The sequence below is a fragment of the Nannobrachium achirus genome (genome assembly GCF_963921795.1).
Source record: "Nannobrachium achirus genome assembly, chromosome: 10".
NCBI lineage: Eukaryota > Metazoa > Chordata > Actinopteri > Myctophiformes > Myctophidae > Nannobrachium > Nannobrachium achirus.
Genome location: NC_137819.1, coordinates 32,340,402 through 32,354,720, shown reverse-complemented (window position 1 = coordinate 32,354,720; position 14,319 = coordinate 32,340,402). Strand labels below are relative to the sequence as shown.

General features: G+C 41.9%; 1 protein-coding gene across 1 annotated transcript in view; it reads left to right on the top strand.

Moving 5' to 3' along the window:
• col9a1c (collagen, type IX, alpha 1c) overlaps window positions 1-14,319 on the top strand; it is a gene marked incomplete at its 3' end in the record, with an annotated part of 58,307 nt that overhangs the window by 31,585 nt on the left and 12,403 nt on the right. Inside the window, exons 18-31 of the mRNA XM_080734755.1 lie at window positions 656-709; window positions 3,645-3,698; window positions 4,310-4,363; window positions 4,939-4,992; window positions 5,831-5,884; window positions 6,512-6,565; window positions 8,174-8,227; window positions 8,907-8,960; window positions 11,106-11,150; window positions 12,017-12,070; window positions 12,237-12,290; window positions 12,388-12,441; window positions 14,015-14,086; window positions 14,195-14,230. Of these exons, the coding sequence (XP_080590881.1) occupies window positions 656-709; window positions 3,645-3,698; window positions 4,310-4,363; window positions 4,939-4,992; window positions 5,831-5,884; window positions 6,512-6,565; window positions 8,174-8,227; window positions 8,907-8,960; window positions 11,106-11,150; window positions 12,017-12,070; window positions 12,237-12,290; window positions 12,388-12,441; window positions 14,015-14,086; window positions 14,195-14,230 (747 nt within the window). The remainder of the gene's footprint in view (window positions 1-655; window positions 710-3,644; window positions 3,699-4,309; window positions 4,364-4,938; window positions 4,993-5,830; window positions 5,885-6,511; window positions 6,566-8,173; window positions 8,228-8,906; window positions 8,961-11,105; window positions 11,151-12,016; window positions 12,071-12,236; window positions 12,291-12,387; window positions 12,442-14,014; window positions 14,087-14,194; window positions 14,231-14,319) is intronic.

Here is a 14,319-nt window from a genome sequence, read left to right as displayed (position 1 = left end):
CTATGACTTGTCTTTGGTTATTGATTTTGTTAATACCTCTGAAATGACAAATTAAACATGGGCCAAATTGTCAAATATTAAAGGCAGAAATTGTGAAAATAGCAGATCGACATGCTCACAACGCCTCGCAACGCGAGGCGTTGTGAGCATGTAGATCGGCTATTTTCACAATAAAACCGTGTTATAAAAAAATCCTCAACTCTCTTGATATGATTATTTCGGGGGTCACGGCCTGAAAAGGTTGAGAACCACTGGCATACACTACCAGTCTTTGGGCATTGCGCCTAGGAGTAAGCGACCTGTTATTGAGCTGAATTACTGTTATAGTCCTGGAAATTGGGTTAGATATTCTGGAAAAGTTTTGGAAAATGTTTTGGAAATGAATTGGTAAAAATGTGTGGGAACCCTGTACAGAGCATTTCTACATGGTGGAGTTGGTACTTTTACTTACTGTAGGTACAAAATGTCTTCCACCGCTGTGTGAGAGGAATATTAACCAATGTCTGGTGGCCTCTGGTGCCCGTCCTCTTGTTTTAATACTTATGCTACGGTGATAATTAATGGCCACTACAGCCACTAATGGTTGCTAATATGCCCAATAATGAGCCTGATGATAATGTAAATTACCTGCTAATGACTTTGCTTTTCCCTACAGGGACACAAAGGTGTGGCTGGAGAGCCCGGAAAAGATGGAGAAGCAGGAGATAAGGTACACAGAAAGTCTTGTATATATAACTGTCAGGCAGGAACCTCATATCTCCATAATATTATTACATTTTGTTGTTTTTACATTAACAAGTTTTTCTATTGAATTTCTTATTATTAATGCCACACTCATACAGTACATCATTGATTGATTGATTATTTTATTAGACAAAAATGGAGAACAGTACAAGTATAGTCAATATAATTGAAATGTAGTACTGTACAAGTACAGTTAAACACCCTGCCTAAAAGGAACATCCCAAATAAGACCTTTTACGGTCTTTTTTACGTTGAAAGCCCTCTGTGTTTAATTCATGGACATAACTCATAGCAAGCATAGAAAACATTCAATAATAGTTCAATATTAACAATAACATTCAATAATAGTACGCGTGTCCAGGTACGACACGCGTAACTATGAAGAACATCGTCCTCAAGTTAACTTTGGTAGAACCTTCACTCAGGTTTGCCTGAGCTGGGTTGGTGTGAAGCGCATTCTGGGATATTTGGCAGGGAAGCTGAGAAGCAGGAAATGCATTGCAAACTCCCCTCAATCCACTGACACTGACAGATACAGACATTTGTGGGTTTTATTTTTTCAGTTCTTTCTCGGAATGTCTGACACAGCGTGACACATTGTGACAGTGTGACACGCAGAAATGGTGGTGAATTAATACAACCTGGACTGAGTCTAGGTGTGATGACACCATGGTTTGAGCTAATTGACGCACACAGGATCAGTCAGCCATTGCCACACATAAGGGAAAATAACCTGCCTGTCATGACAGGTTGTTTCTTATCTGCGTTGTATTTCTGTGCGGTGACACCAACTAGACATTTGTACCTAAGGCATGGCATGCAGCCGTCTGTAAACAACCCGATATAAAAGAGAACACTGGCCCAATATCCCACTGTCGTCTCTTCCATACTCAATCTGTCACATCGTCATATCGTCGTTGTCGGGTGGAAACCTTGAATGTCCAAAACCGCTCCCTTTTATCATTTAAAAAAATTAACTAAACTAGTGAAAACAGCCAATCTACAAGCACACAATGCCTCGCACCGCGAGGCGTTGTGTGCTTGTAGATCGGCTGTTTTCACTACTTTTGTGCGATAGCCTTGTCTGATGAAGCAGGGCTTTACTTCGCGAAAAGATATACACATTTGAAACTTGGAGATACAAGGTTTCTGCCCGACAGTGATGATATACAACTCAACTACTATGTTAAAATACAGTCAGTATTGGGTATAAAAAAATAGGTTGCGTTTTAAAAGTATGATTCTCAGTGGAGCTATACTGTACTGTTCCCAAACTCCAGCAAACATAATTCCAAGAGATGTGAAAAGGGCACGGCACTTTTCAAGCTGAAAGTCAAAGAGGATCAAACGCTCCTATTTACACATATTTATTTGGCTCAAAAATAAACTGCTTGCAGGTTTTGGCAATAAGCCCCTCCGCAGACTGCTTTGACGATATAAATCTTTAAAAGAATGTTTCCCGATAGAAAACGCACTCAGTATGAGTACTGAGTCCTGTCTGCAATAGTTGAACAGAACACCCCTCAGCGTTTACTGTTGGAACACAAAGTGCTCTGAGGAAGACCTTTTGGCAAGTTTTTGGGTGGTATTATAAGCCAAATAAATAAGTGGAGATGTGATTATTTGGTCCTCTTTGCCTTGAAGTTCCAGATATGCTTCCTTCTCCATAACTACATAAAAAAGTACCCTGTGTGTGTGTGTGTGTGTGTGTGTGTGTGTGTGTGTGTGTGTGTGTGTGTGTGTGTGTGTGTGTGTGTGTGTGTGTGTGTGTGTGTGTGTGTGTGTGTGTGTGTGTGTGTGTGTGTGTGTGTGTGTGTGTGTGTGTGCGTACTTTTCACACCATTCTCTCCCCAATTTAGTCGTCATGCCAATTATTTCGTCCCCACACACATGTCTGTCACTGCTGTTTTATCCTACTGGCTCACCCGCCAGCGAGGAGCCCCCACCGGGAGGACCTAGAGCAGGGCTATTCAACTAAATTGTTTTCAGGGGGCAGCATTATCAGAAACCCAAGGGGCCGGGGGCCAATTAGGTTCGTATAGAGCAGGGGTCTTCAACGTTTTCAGGCCAAGGACCCCTTAGCTGAGAGAGAGATGAAGCAGGGACCCCCACAAACTTTTCATAGATTCCATATAGTTTCATTGTTTGACAGCACAATCATCAGTGTATTTTGGATTCATGTCAATTTGTGTTTTCAGATATTTAACCACTTGAACCGTCAATACTTAATAAACTTGACCTTTCACTCTGTACTTAGTCTGCTCTTTTTCCCCTCTTTCCCCTCTACACCAAAGCTCTTTGCCAAAAATAGCAGATCTACAAGCTCACAACGTCTCGCAGCGCGAGGCGTTGTGAGCTTGTAGATCTGTATCTGTAGATCTGCTATCTGCTTGTAGATCTGCTATTTTTGGCTAAAGTTCTCAAAATATGGAGGCTAGGGTTCAAGTGGTTAATATAAAAAAGGAGAAAAAAAGGTTTCTATCACTCAAAGATTTGGAGGACCCCCTGTAGTAACTCTAGGGGCCCCCTTGGGGTCCCGGACCCCCTGTTGAAGACCCCTGGTATAGACCCTCGACAAAGCCGGATGCACCGTGGCGGTGGATCTGAACCCCTAGACTCCGCGGAGGTGGGCAGCTACTGTAGCTGCTTTACCACTGTGCCACTAGGGCGCCAAACGCATTATTGCAACTACAATATCCCACTAAAAACTAATACCGTTTTAAGAGCCCCTACGGGCTCTTGTCCTGTCCCACGTGACACAACATTAGACACGCACAAGACATGAAATGCTGTTCAGTCACTTGTGGTAACAGGAGAACATCTTAATGGATGTTTTGTACAGGGATTTGATCGTCTCTTGTCGTTTTCCAGCTTAATTAATTTGTTTTATTTGTCTGCAGGGAGACACGGGAGCAGACGGTGCAGCGGGTCCCCCTGGACGCATGGGAGATGATGTAAGGACTTCTCTTTGTTTACTGTACAGTACTCAGTGCCGCGTGGTTGCTGTCGGCTAGAAACCTTGTATGAACAGAACCGTTACTTTTCAGGAAATGGGGAAAAAAGGAACCTGTAAATCTTCACTTTCGGGAAGAAACCTTGTATCTCCAAGTTTCAAATTTGTGCGTTTTATCGTAAAGTAAAGCCCTGATTCATCGTACACACAAAACGACTAGTGAAAATAGCAGATCCACGAGCACACGCCTCATGGTGCGAGGCGTTGAGTGCTTGTAGATCGTCTATTGTAACAATTTTAAATCGTTTATTTTTTTATTTTTTTTGTGATGAATAAAAACGGTTTTGAACATTAAGGTTTCCACGCGGCAACGACAACGAAATGGATCCATTATAGTTATCATCAGTCACAAGCTATCGTTAAAGCTTATTTTATCTGGTTAAATATTTATAAAAACCCACAGACAGACTGGCGTCCCTAATTTGGGAAGGTCATTATTACAGTATAGATCTACAGCCGACAGTACACTACACTGGTGGGTAGGCTGCTTTAGCCCAACAGCGACAATATGCAGGTTGTTAATAATTACGCCTCTGTTCTTTATTCCTATAGGGTCAACGAGGGCCGATCGGATTCCCTGGTACCCATGGAGAGAAGGGAGATTTAGTGAGTATACACTGAAATGAAAGCTGAAAGCCGTCACTTTTCTGTCTTTCTGTCTCTGTTCCCTCTCAGCCAGGGGAGATATGCACTTATGAGACACGGTGGTTCTAAAAGTGAGCTCCGGGGGACCCCAGGGGGTCCTTGAGGGGGTTTCAGGAAGTCCAGAGCAAAATGAATTGGTCTATTACAGCATCAAAGTTAATTCGCCTAGTACAAGCTCCCAACACAAGCCTGGTGAGCTTGTAGATCCGCAATGTTCAAAACATCTTGAAAAAATTTGCTACATTTTGAAGATTTTTTTAAACATGATTCAACATAAATCTTCGCTGTTGGTTCCCTGGGAGATAACATATTTTCTGATGGAAGGCGGTGGCCAAATACATATTAATTAATTAATCAATTAATTAATTAATAATAATAATAAAAAAAAAAATGTTTGAGAAACACTGTTGCACCATTACACAGTGGTTAGTCACTAAAATAAGTTAAGCATTGCAGCTTTGAATGTTACACACGCAGAAGTTGTACAAATATTGTGCTTTCATGTACTGATGGAATTATGTTTGTGTCTCACACAGGGTCCTCCTGGTTTCAATGGCATCCCAGGACCTACCGGACCGCCCGGAGCTCCCGTAAGCAATCACAGGATCACACCCTTTTTTCTTTTACTAACCTGTTTTGTAAACTATTTAGATCTGCTATTTTCAAAAGATGTAATACATTTTATACATTTCCTCACTGTCGGGCAGAAACCTTATAGCTTAACCTTATCTCCAAGGTTCAAATTTGTACGTTTTTTCGTAAAGTAAAGCCCTGCTTCATCATACAAGACTGTCGCACAAAACTAGTGTGAAAATAGCAGAGCTACAAGCACACAACGCCTCGCACCGCGAGGCGTTGTGTGCTTGTCGATCGTCTTTTTTCACTTTTAATCTTTTTTAAAATGAGAAATACAAAACGAACAGTCAGGTTTCCACCGACAACAACGATATGATATCTTGTGAACATTCTGCATGAGTATTTTTGCTTTTGGTACTTTAAGTATATTTCGATGCCAATTTTTGCACTTTTACTCAAGTACATTTTGATTACTGGATTTTACTTGTAACAGAGTATTTCTACATTGCAACCTATTGGCTACATCTTTATACCTATTAAACTAGGAAACATCCGTGTCATTTCACGTTTCCATCTACTACAAAGGTTGATAAATGATTTCTTCATCCAAACACTGTTACTTCTGTAAAGTTTTTTCATAAAACTCTTAGAACTGTAGAAGGGGTTATAAAGTCGGGCTCAGGTCTCAATGGATCACCTCTTGTATGTTCTGCCACTTTCAATTTGCTCTCTCAGAAGGAACAGACAGATTGTTATTGATAACCAGCTCTCTATGGACAGGAGATTGTTTTCCCATAATTGCTGCGGCCACTGATACAATTTGTTGACGTGCTTTTCATTTTCCTTCGTCAGGGCGTGGAGGGCATCAGAGGACGCATAGGTTTGGAGGGACCCAAGGGTGATGACGTGAGTGCCCCCCCTCCTTGTCCATGTTCACATACTGTATCTTAACCTATAATATGATTTGATTTAGGGTTGCAACATATCCATTATTCTCTTACGGATTGTTAAAAAAAAAAGAACTAAACTAAACTTATTCATTCATTCATTCATTCATTCATTCATTTTAATTTTTTTCACAAAATGGCGTGTAGCCTAATTGTGAAAATAGCCAATCTACAAGCTCACAACGCGCTGCGTTGTATTGCGTTGTGAGCTTCTAGATTGCCTATTTGGAAACATTTCGCCTATAATGATTTCCCCCCCAAAAAAGGGATACATTATTCATCGATGATGTTATTTAATGATCAATTATCAATATATTATTTTTAAATGTTTGATCAACTGTTGCAGCCCTACTTTGAATGACACGCCTACTTCCCTATTAACCACTTAAACCCCATAATGTTTGAGTGGAGTTCCTCAGGGCTCTATTCTAGTGTATTTTCTGTTATTGTGGGGGAACCTTGGTTGAAAATAGCCAAGCTCACAACGCGCCGCGTCGCAATACGGATGCTGGGGTTTAGGTGGTTAAACTGGTTGGTTTGATGGGTGTCCTACACTGTCCTTACTTACAGTGTATTTCATCAACAGGGAGCTCAAGGACCTCAAGGAGAGCAGGGCCCTGTAGGAGCAAAGGGAGACACTGTGAGTAAAGAACGACCGATCTTCTTGTACATTACATTATACATCGTTGTGGATTGTTAACGGACTGCAGTTAATAATCATTGGTGTCTGTCTGTATATCTATAAAAGTCATCCCTAGTGTCATCCCTTTAGTCATCCTTATAGTCATCCCTGTAGTCATCTATTGTCGAATCATAATATCATCACTGTCGGGCAGAAAACTTGTATCAAATGTTTTATGTTTTTTTTCTCGCAAAGTAAAGCCCTGCTTCACCATACAAGACTGTCACACAGCAGATCTACAAGCAGATCTGCAAGCACACACCGTGTGCTTGTAGATTGTCTATTTTCACTAGTTTAAATAATTTAAAAATATATATATTTTTAAATTATAAATACAAACCGAACGGTTTGGACAACAATATACATGTATGAACATTGTTCATTCATGGATAAATAAAAACAAGAAATATTGTGATGCAAGGTGTCTGCCTGCTACTGATGACTTGGATGTTGCAGTGGTGAATCCACTGTCTCCAGTGTCTGGCTGTTTCCTCAGCTGCCTCCAGGCAGCTCTGACCTTGGAAAGACTGATTTTAGGATTCGCGCAGCATTCTTGAGAAATCTCTTTCAACGTGACTTAAAAACTAAATAGTGGCCTCTAATGCAATTGGGGAATGTACTACACTTAATAACCTTCGTACAACATTGACGTACAGTGAAAGGTTTTCGCTTAATGTAAGACGTGGCCAAAATAGGGATGCAAGGTTGCCTGGTTCCAGCCCATAGACCCTGCCCACTCTCAGAGTGGACTCTTTGGTGGTCTGGAGCTGAGTACATGAATAGGCAGTTTAGCAGCCAAAAATGTCGGCTGCTCCAATGAGCGCGGGGGGTGGGGGTGGGTCTAACGAATATCCAATCAGCGCAGCAGTTTGAACACGATTTCAAACTTTTTTCAAAAAAAAAAAAAAAAAAAAAATTTTCAAAAATGCCTAAAATGTATTAGGCATGATCGCAATCGCGAAATTGCATGTTTAGCCCCATAACAAACACATCTTTCAAAATGGCAACCATGTTTGTTTACAATTGAAGACTTTGAAGGCTTCTATCTCATGAATGCCTGAACGGATTTCCAAGCAGATTTTTTTGTGCATGATCTAGGCATGGGCGTGCACGATCCGTGCACTAAAAATTGATCCATGCACTAGAAATTTAGGAACGTGGCAGTGAGGAACTTGGCGGCCATTTTGAAAAGGCAATGAATGAATTTTGTTGATTACATGTTTCTGGTCGCAGTTCTGTGTGGAAGCAGTCACTGGCACTTACAGAGACACAAACACAAACACACACACACGCCGCGGCCGTGCGCCGCGATCACCATGCGTCGCGCGGTCGCACGCGTGCACGCTCACAAAAAAGTCCCTCCCCTGTAAATCGTTTAGAATAGGGCACAGGTTCAGACTAAAGCATGAGCTGAGTCTGAAATCAGGCTAGATGCCAGGTTGAAAGTAGTTCAACTGATTCTGCTTAATCTACAAGCTCACCATTGTGAGCTTGTAGGGAAAAAAATGGTTCTTACTTCTTAGTAAGTGTTAATGAAGTTTGAATGTGAATGTTGTGATGTTTCAGGGTGAACCAGGCGCGGACGGCTTGGATGGGTCCAATGGAAAGGATGGTGCCACGGTGAGTGTGTTTGCTCAACATCATGAATATAAATGATTTCTTACAGATCCACTGTGTACGTGCTTCTGTCCATCAGTGTGTGTGTGTGTGTGTGTGTGTGTGTGTGTGTGTGTGTGTGTGCGTGTGCGTGTGCGTGTGCGTGTGCGTGTGCGCGTGCGCGTGCGCGTGTGTGTGCGCGTGCGCGTGTACGAGTACACACTTATATGCACCATTATGATGAAGTTACAGTTTTCTCATTATGATTTTGATGACATCCATTGGTGTAAAGTAACTACAGTGAGTACCTTTACTCACTTACTTTAGGTACATTTTGATGCCATGTACTTGTAATCAAGTCAAATTTTGAATACAGGCCTTTTGCTTGTAACAGTATTTTTTATATTGTGGTTTAGCTACTTTTACAAAAAAAAACTGAGCAGAATAGAATAGAATAATTCCCATCAATAAAAGACTCCAACGTGGATCAAATCACCAAAAACCCAACCAAAGACAGAACCACAGTGCAAAAACACAGGAAAAAAGACCAATACAAATAGTACTTCTCCACCACTGATGACAGCTGGGTATATACAGTATATATATTTATCCAGTGAACATTCAGTACAGCACAACATAAAGTACAGTATGTGATAGATAGGACATTTAACACATTGTCTGTGCATCCTCTCTTGTCTTGCAGGGAGAACCTGGTGTTCCTGGTGCCAGCGGTATCAGAGGGATCGTTGGAATTCCCGTGAGTCCCACTTCATTCATCCGTGTCATTGTCATGTTTGTGTGGCCCTTGACCTTAAGGCCAAGGAGAGAGACAGAGAAACATAATACATTCACTCAGTTGTGTTGTGTTGCAATGAACCAATACACTGTGCGGTTCAGTTATGGACGGTCATAGCTGAATGTGTAGAGAGGCCGTGTGGTAATCAAAAGGTCCCTGGTTGGGAATAATGTCCCTGAGAAAGACACTTAACCCCCAAGCTGCTCCCCGGACGCAGCGCTGCGTTAATGGCACTTCTCCACTGCCCCTAATAGTTATAGGATGGATAAATGCAAAGGACACATTTCACATACTGTACTCTATAGTGCAAAAGGAACAATGACAAAGCATTCCATAAAAATAATTTCTCGCACACAACTTGGTACACATTATTGCTGTGTAGTCATGTGATCAAGATGCAGTCAAGAGTTTTCTATTCCATTCCATTTGGCCATAACTGAGTTTGTGGATTTCCAAAATTTGCTAGCCCTGTGTAGATAATCTGGCCTGGCGGAGACCTGCGATCTGATTTCTAGTTACTTTTGTGACTGCATTGTCCGAGTGCACTAGTACACTAGCTTCCCTCTGGATCAAAAAAGGTCACTCCATCCATATTCAGCCATGGTGCAGTCTCTAAGTAATCAAAACGTAATCACAAACAGTTTTCAAATGATCAAATTTTGTGTGTGTGCGTGCGTGCGTGCGTGCGTGCGTGCGTGCGTGCGTGCGTGCGTGCGTGCGTAAAGGCAAGGAAAATCAATAGGACAGAAGCTATCCTCTTATAGACTACGCAGCAGCTTGGTTTCATAAAACATTTAACGGTAAACAAGCAGTCGATGCAGGGGTGGAAAAATCCAATAACATCTAGTGATGTGGTCAAGGTCATTCAGGTTAGAGGCTGTGACTATAGCAGGGACAGTATGTGTCATATGAGGTTTCCACCCAACAGACGGTTTTGTCTGTTGGGTGGAAACCTCATATGACACACTTTTCAGGATTCAAAATTAAAAAGCCGCAAAAGTAGTAGATCTACGAGCTCCCAATGCATCGCTTTTTACAGCGTTTCGAGATTGTGGATCTGCTACTTTTGATGCTTTTGTGTACTTATAGCCTCTCGTAGCCAGACAAATCTGGTAAAAATAATACAAAAATAAATACAATACGTCAGTCTACAAACTCGATGCACTGTGAGCTGGTACTTTCTTCTTTGCAGTGGTTCTCAATCTTTTCAGGGCGCAACCTCCTAAATAATCATATTTTAACTCCCCACCCTATGAGAACTAAGAGTTGAGCCATTACATTTTGTATAACATGGTTCTATTGTCAAAATAGCAGATCTACATGCTCACAACGCCTCACGTTGCGAGGCGTTGTGAGCATGTAGATTGGCTATTTTCACAATTTCTGCCTCTAATATTTGACAATTTGGCCAATATTTAATTTGTCATTTTAGAGGTATTAAAAAGTCCTCGAATTGTCACTTTAGAAATGTTCAGATACAGTATCCTCTATATACACTTAAACTTTATGCTGGTTTGTTCACTGTTGAGTGAGAAAACAATGTTGCACCTTAAGTTAATCATCTGGGGACCCCCCAAAATAATTTGGGTCCCCACCCACAGGTTGAGAACCGCTGCTCTAGAGCGACATAGCTTGTACCACGAAGCAGGTCGTTAATTTAGATAAACCAACAAAAAGCTGAGATTTTGGAGATACAGGGTTTCCGCCCGACCGACAGCAACGAAATACAGCCTATATCCATTCATCTCACTGTCCTCTCAGAGCATATAATTACTCTGTCATTTCCTTTTTTTTCTTCTTCTTCTAGGAAGAGGGCATTTTCCAGATGAAATATAGTTGTTCATTCCAAATGTGTCAGTGCTGATATAAAGAGCGGATGTCAGGAGATGGAAGCTCTTTTCTTAGTAACATCAGCAGTTCTCTGAAATGAGCCGTTGCTGATACGTATACATTGTTATTTCTGGTGCTGGTTGATAAGATATCATAACATTAGATAAACCTTTATTGATCTTTATTGATCCCTTGGATGGAATTCAGTTACAGCCTTCACAAAACAATAGTAACACAACTATTTTGCGTTGTCTGTTTTCACTTTTCCCCTCTTAGGGTCTGCCAGGGAAGCAGGGGCTAGTGGGAGCTGTTGGTCCAAAGGTAATGTTTTCTTCCGACAAAATGAAGTGTGTTTACAGAGGCTCGAACCATCCATTTCCATCCAATCATTTCACAACATCCACCCCATGAATCAGTCTTCAGCTTCAAACTGTTTATATGACAATTTTCAACATTCAAACCACATTATGTCCTGCCTGCCTATATCCTGTTTCACTCACAAGTAGACACTAACTAGACACAAATGCAGTTTCATCTGGACTTTGGTCTATGGTCTAACTCAGGGGTCTTCAACAGGGTGTCCGGGACCCCTAGGGGGTCCTCAGAGTTACTACAGGGGGTCCTCCAAATCTTTGAGTGATAGAAACTTGTTTTTCTCCCTTTTTTATATTAACCACTGGAACCCTAGCGTCCATATTCAGAGAACTTTAGCCAAAAATAGCAGATCTACAAGCTCACAACGCCTTGCGATGCATTGTGAGCTTGTAGATCGGCTATTTTTGGAAAAGAGCGTGTACATAGTGAAAGGTGAAGCTTATTAAGTATTCAAGTGGTTCAAGTGATTAAATATCAGAAAACACACATTAACATGAATCCAAAATACACTGATGATTGTGCTGTCAAACAATGAAACTATATGGAATCTATGAAAAGGTTGGTGGGGGTCCCTGCTTCATCTCTCTCTCAACTAAGGGGTCCTTGGCCTGAACATGTTGAAGACCCCTGGTCTAACTGTATCAACTGTTAGACCACGTTATGTTGCATCCCTATTTTGGGGCCGAACATTCAGTGAAAATAGCTGCTGGTGTCCGGCTCATAACTGTTGTGTGTGCATACAGTGCATACAGTACAACGATAGATGTGCACTGCATTAAGAAAACATGAACTCACAAACTGTTTGATTTTAGGGTGATACTGGCGCCGAGGGAGCCGTCGGACCTGTGGGACTTCCTGGAAAAGCCGTGAGAATCCTCTGTCATTGTTTGATTGTTTCGTTTTAGTCAAATTTCTTGAATTATGGCAAACAGCGGATGTTACTTTGAAGCGCCCACTGTGTACCGCACCTTTGTACGGGTCCAGCACAGAACCACTGTGTTCCTGAGACATCTCTCTATTGTGTCTTATTAGGGTGAGCCTGGAGGCGATGGAGAAGATGGCATCCAAGGACCCAAGGGTTCAACTGTGAGTTGGTTATTTTATTTCAGCGAGACATGTAATGGTTTCATGTCTGTTATGCTGAGCTGTGGTTGTGTGTTTGTCTCTGCCGTTCGTTCTTCAGGGTGAAACAGGAAAGCAGGGTCCAATTGGACCTGCAGGTCCACCAGGAATTGAGGTCAGTAATTTGTTGCTTTATTTATGTTATGTAATTTATTTTTTATTTAGAGTAGCCAAGCAAAAATTACCTACTTTTTCTCCCCAATTTAGTCATTAGGCCAATTATTTCCTCCCCTTACATATTTCTGTGTTGTCACTGCTGTTGTATCCTACTGACTCACCTGCCAGGGAGGTTGTGTTATTAAAGTTAAACACATACGCATGCACGCACGCACGCACGCACGCATGCACGCACGCACGCATGCACGCACGCACGCACGCACGCACGCACGCACACAGACACGCACGCACACTTATAGTAATGTTTGTCACCCTAAACATCCTTATAAACCACAGGAGCTTTCATTGATTCATATAATGCCTCATTCCGTATTCAAGTTGATTACTTTATTTGCTTTTTTCCAGAGAAAACAAATAAAGATAAAATGTATTTTGCTTAACCACTTACACACCAGCATCCATATTGTATCTATCTATATGTATCTATATATCGTCATTTTCAGGTGGAAACCTTGTATGTCCAAAACAGTTTGTTTGGTATTTATCATTTTGGCAACGCCTCGCACCGTGAGGCGTTGTGTGCTTGTAGATCAGCTGTTTTCACTACTTTTATGCGATGGCCTTGTGTGATGAAGCAGTGCTTTACTTTGCGAATAAAATGTACAAATTTGAAACGAGGAGATACGAGGTTTCTGCCCGACAGTGACGATATACAGCCTGTATCCATATATCTATTTATAACACAGTAAAGACCCGAGTATAGACTGTTCTCCTGAGCGCTCCCCTGTAGAGAGCCATTGTCGCGGCGTAAACAGCAGCCAGCGGTGGAGTAGAAGTAAAATGAGGCCACTAGTTACTTTATGCAACTGTTTACACCGCGGCAGTGGCGGCGGCGCCCTCTACAGGGTGGGTCTATTAAGTGTTGTGAAATATTCCTGTTCTGTGTGAATGTAATTCCTGACACATACACAACACTTCTAAAATATATATATTTTCAGGCGAATTAATCATGTGGAGAAAATGTCTCAAGTGGTGTAAGGAGCATAATATAAAGAAATATGTCTTAACCATATAAAAATGACCATTTTCTCACACGGGCCAGAAAAATGTCCCCATAAAGTCAAGGACAGTAATGCATAAACCACACGCGCACACACGCACACCCACACCCACACGCGCACACCCACACACGCACGCACGCACTTACGCACACAGCCACACACACATACACAGACACAGAGGCTTCTCCTGGCTGTGTGTCTAAGTGTCCTTTACTCCTTTAGCAGAACCACTTAACCCCTGCGATGAGTAGGTTGGTGCCTTGCATGGTTGCCTCCACCGTGTGTGTGTGTGTGTGTGTGTGTGTGTGTGTGTGTGTGTGTGTGTGTGTGTGTGTGTGTGTGTGTGTGTGTGTGTGTGTGTGTGTGTGTGTGTGTGTGTGTGTGTGTGTGTGTGTGTGTGTGTGTGTGTGTGAGTGTGAATGTAATGCACGTATATATATGGTGCTCTATATAAATGCACCATTTACCATGGGACACGCACAGTGAGTTTTTGCTGCATCTACTGTACAGGGTGAGAAAGGGGAGAAAGGCGACACTGGTCTCAAAGGAATAAAGGGACACACTGGACTGAAAGGAGAGCAGGTGACCAAGACGAATCATCTCTTGTTTTTAGATTTTCATATTATTTTAGCAATATGAACATTACAGTGAAATAATTACCCGTGTTCTTCTTGTGCGTGTTTGCTATAGGGCGCTGTGGGCCCAATGGGACCGAAGGGAAGCGAGGTAAGCGGCCCTCGACCTTTCTGCAAATAGGGAAAATAGCTGATCTACAAGCTCACAATGTGATCTGTCGTGAGCTTGTAGAGCCAACT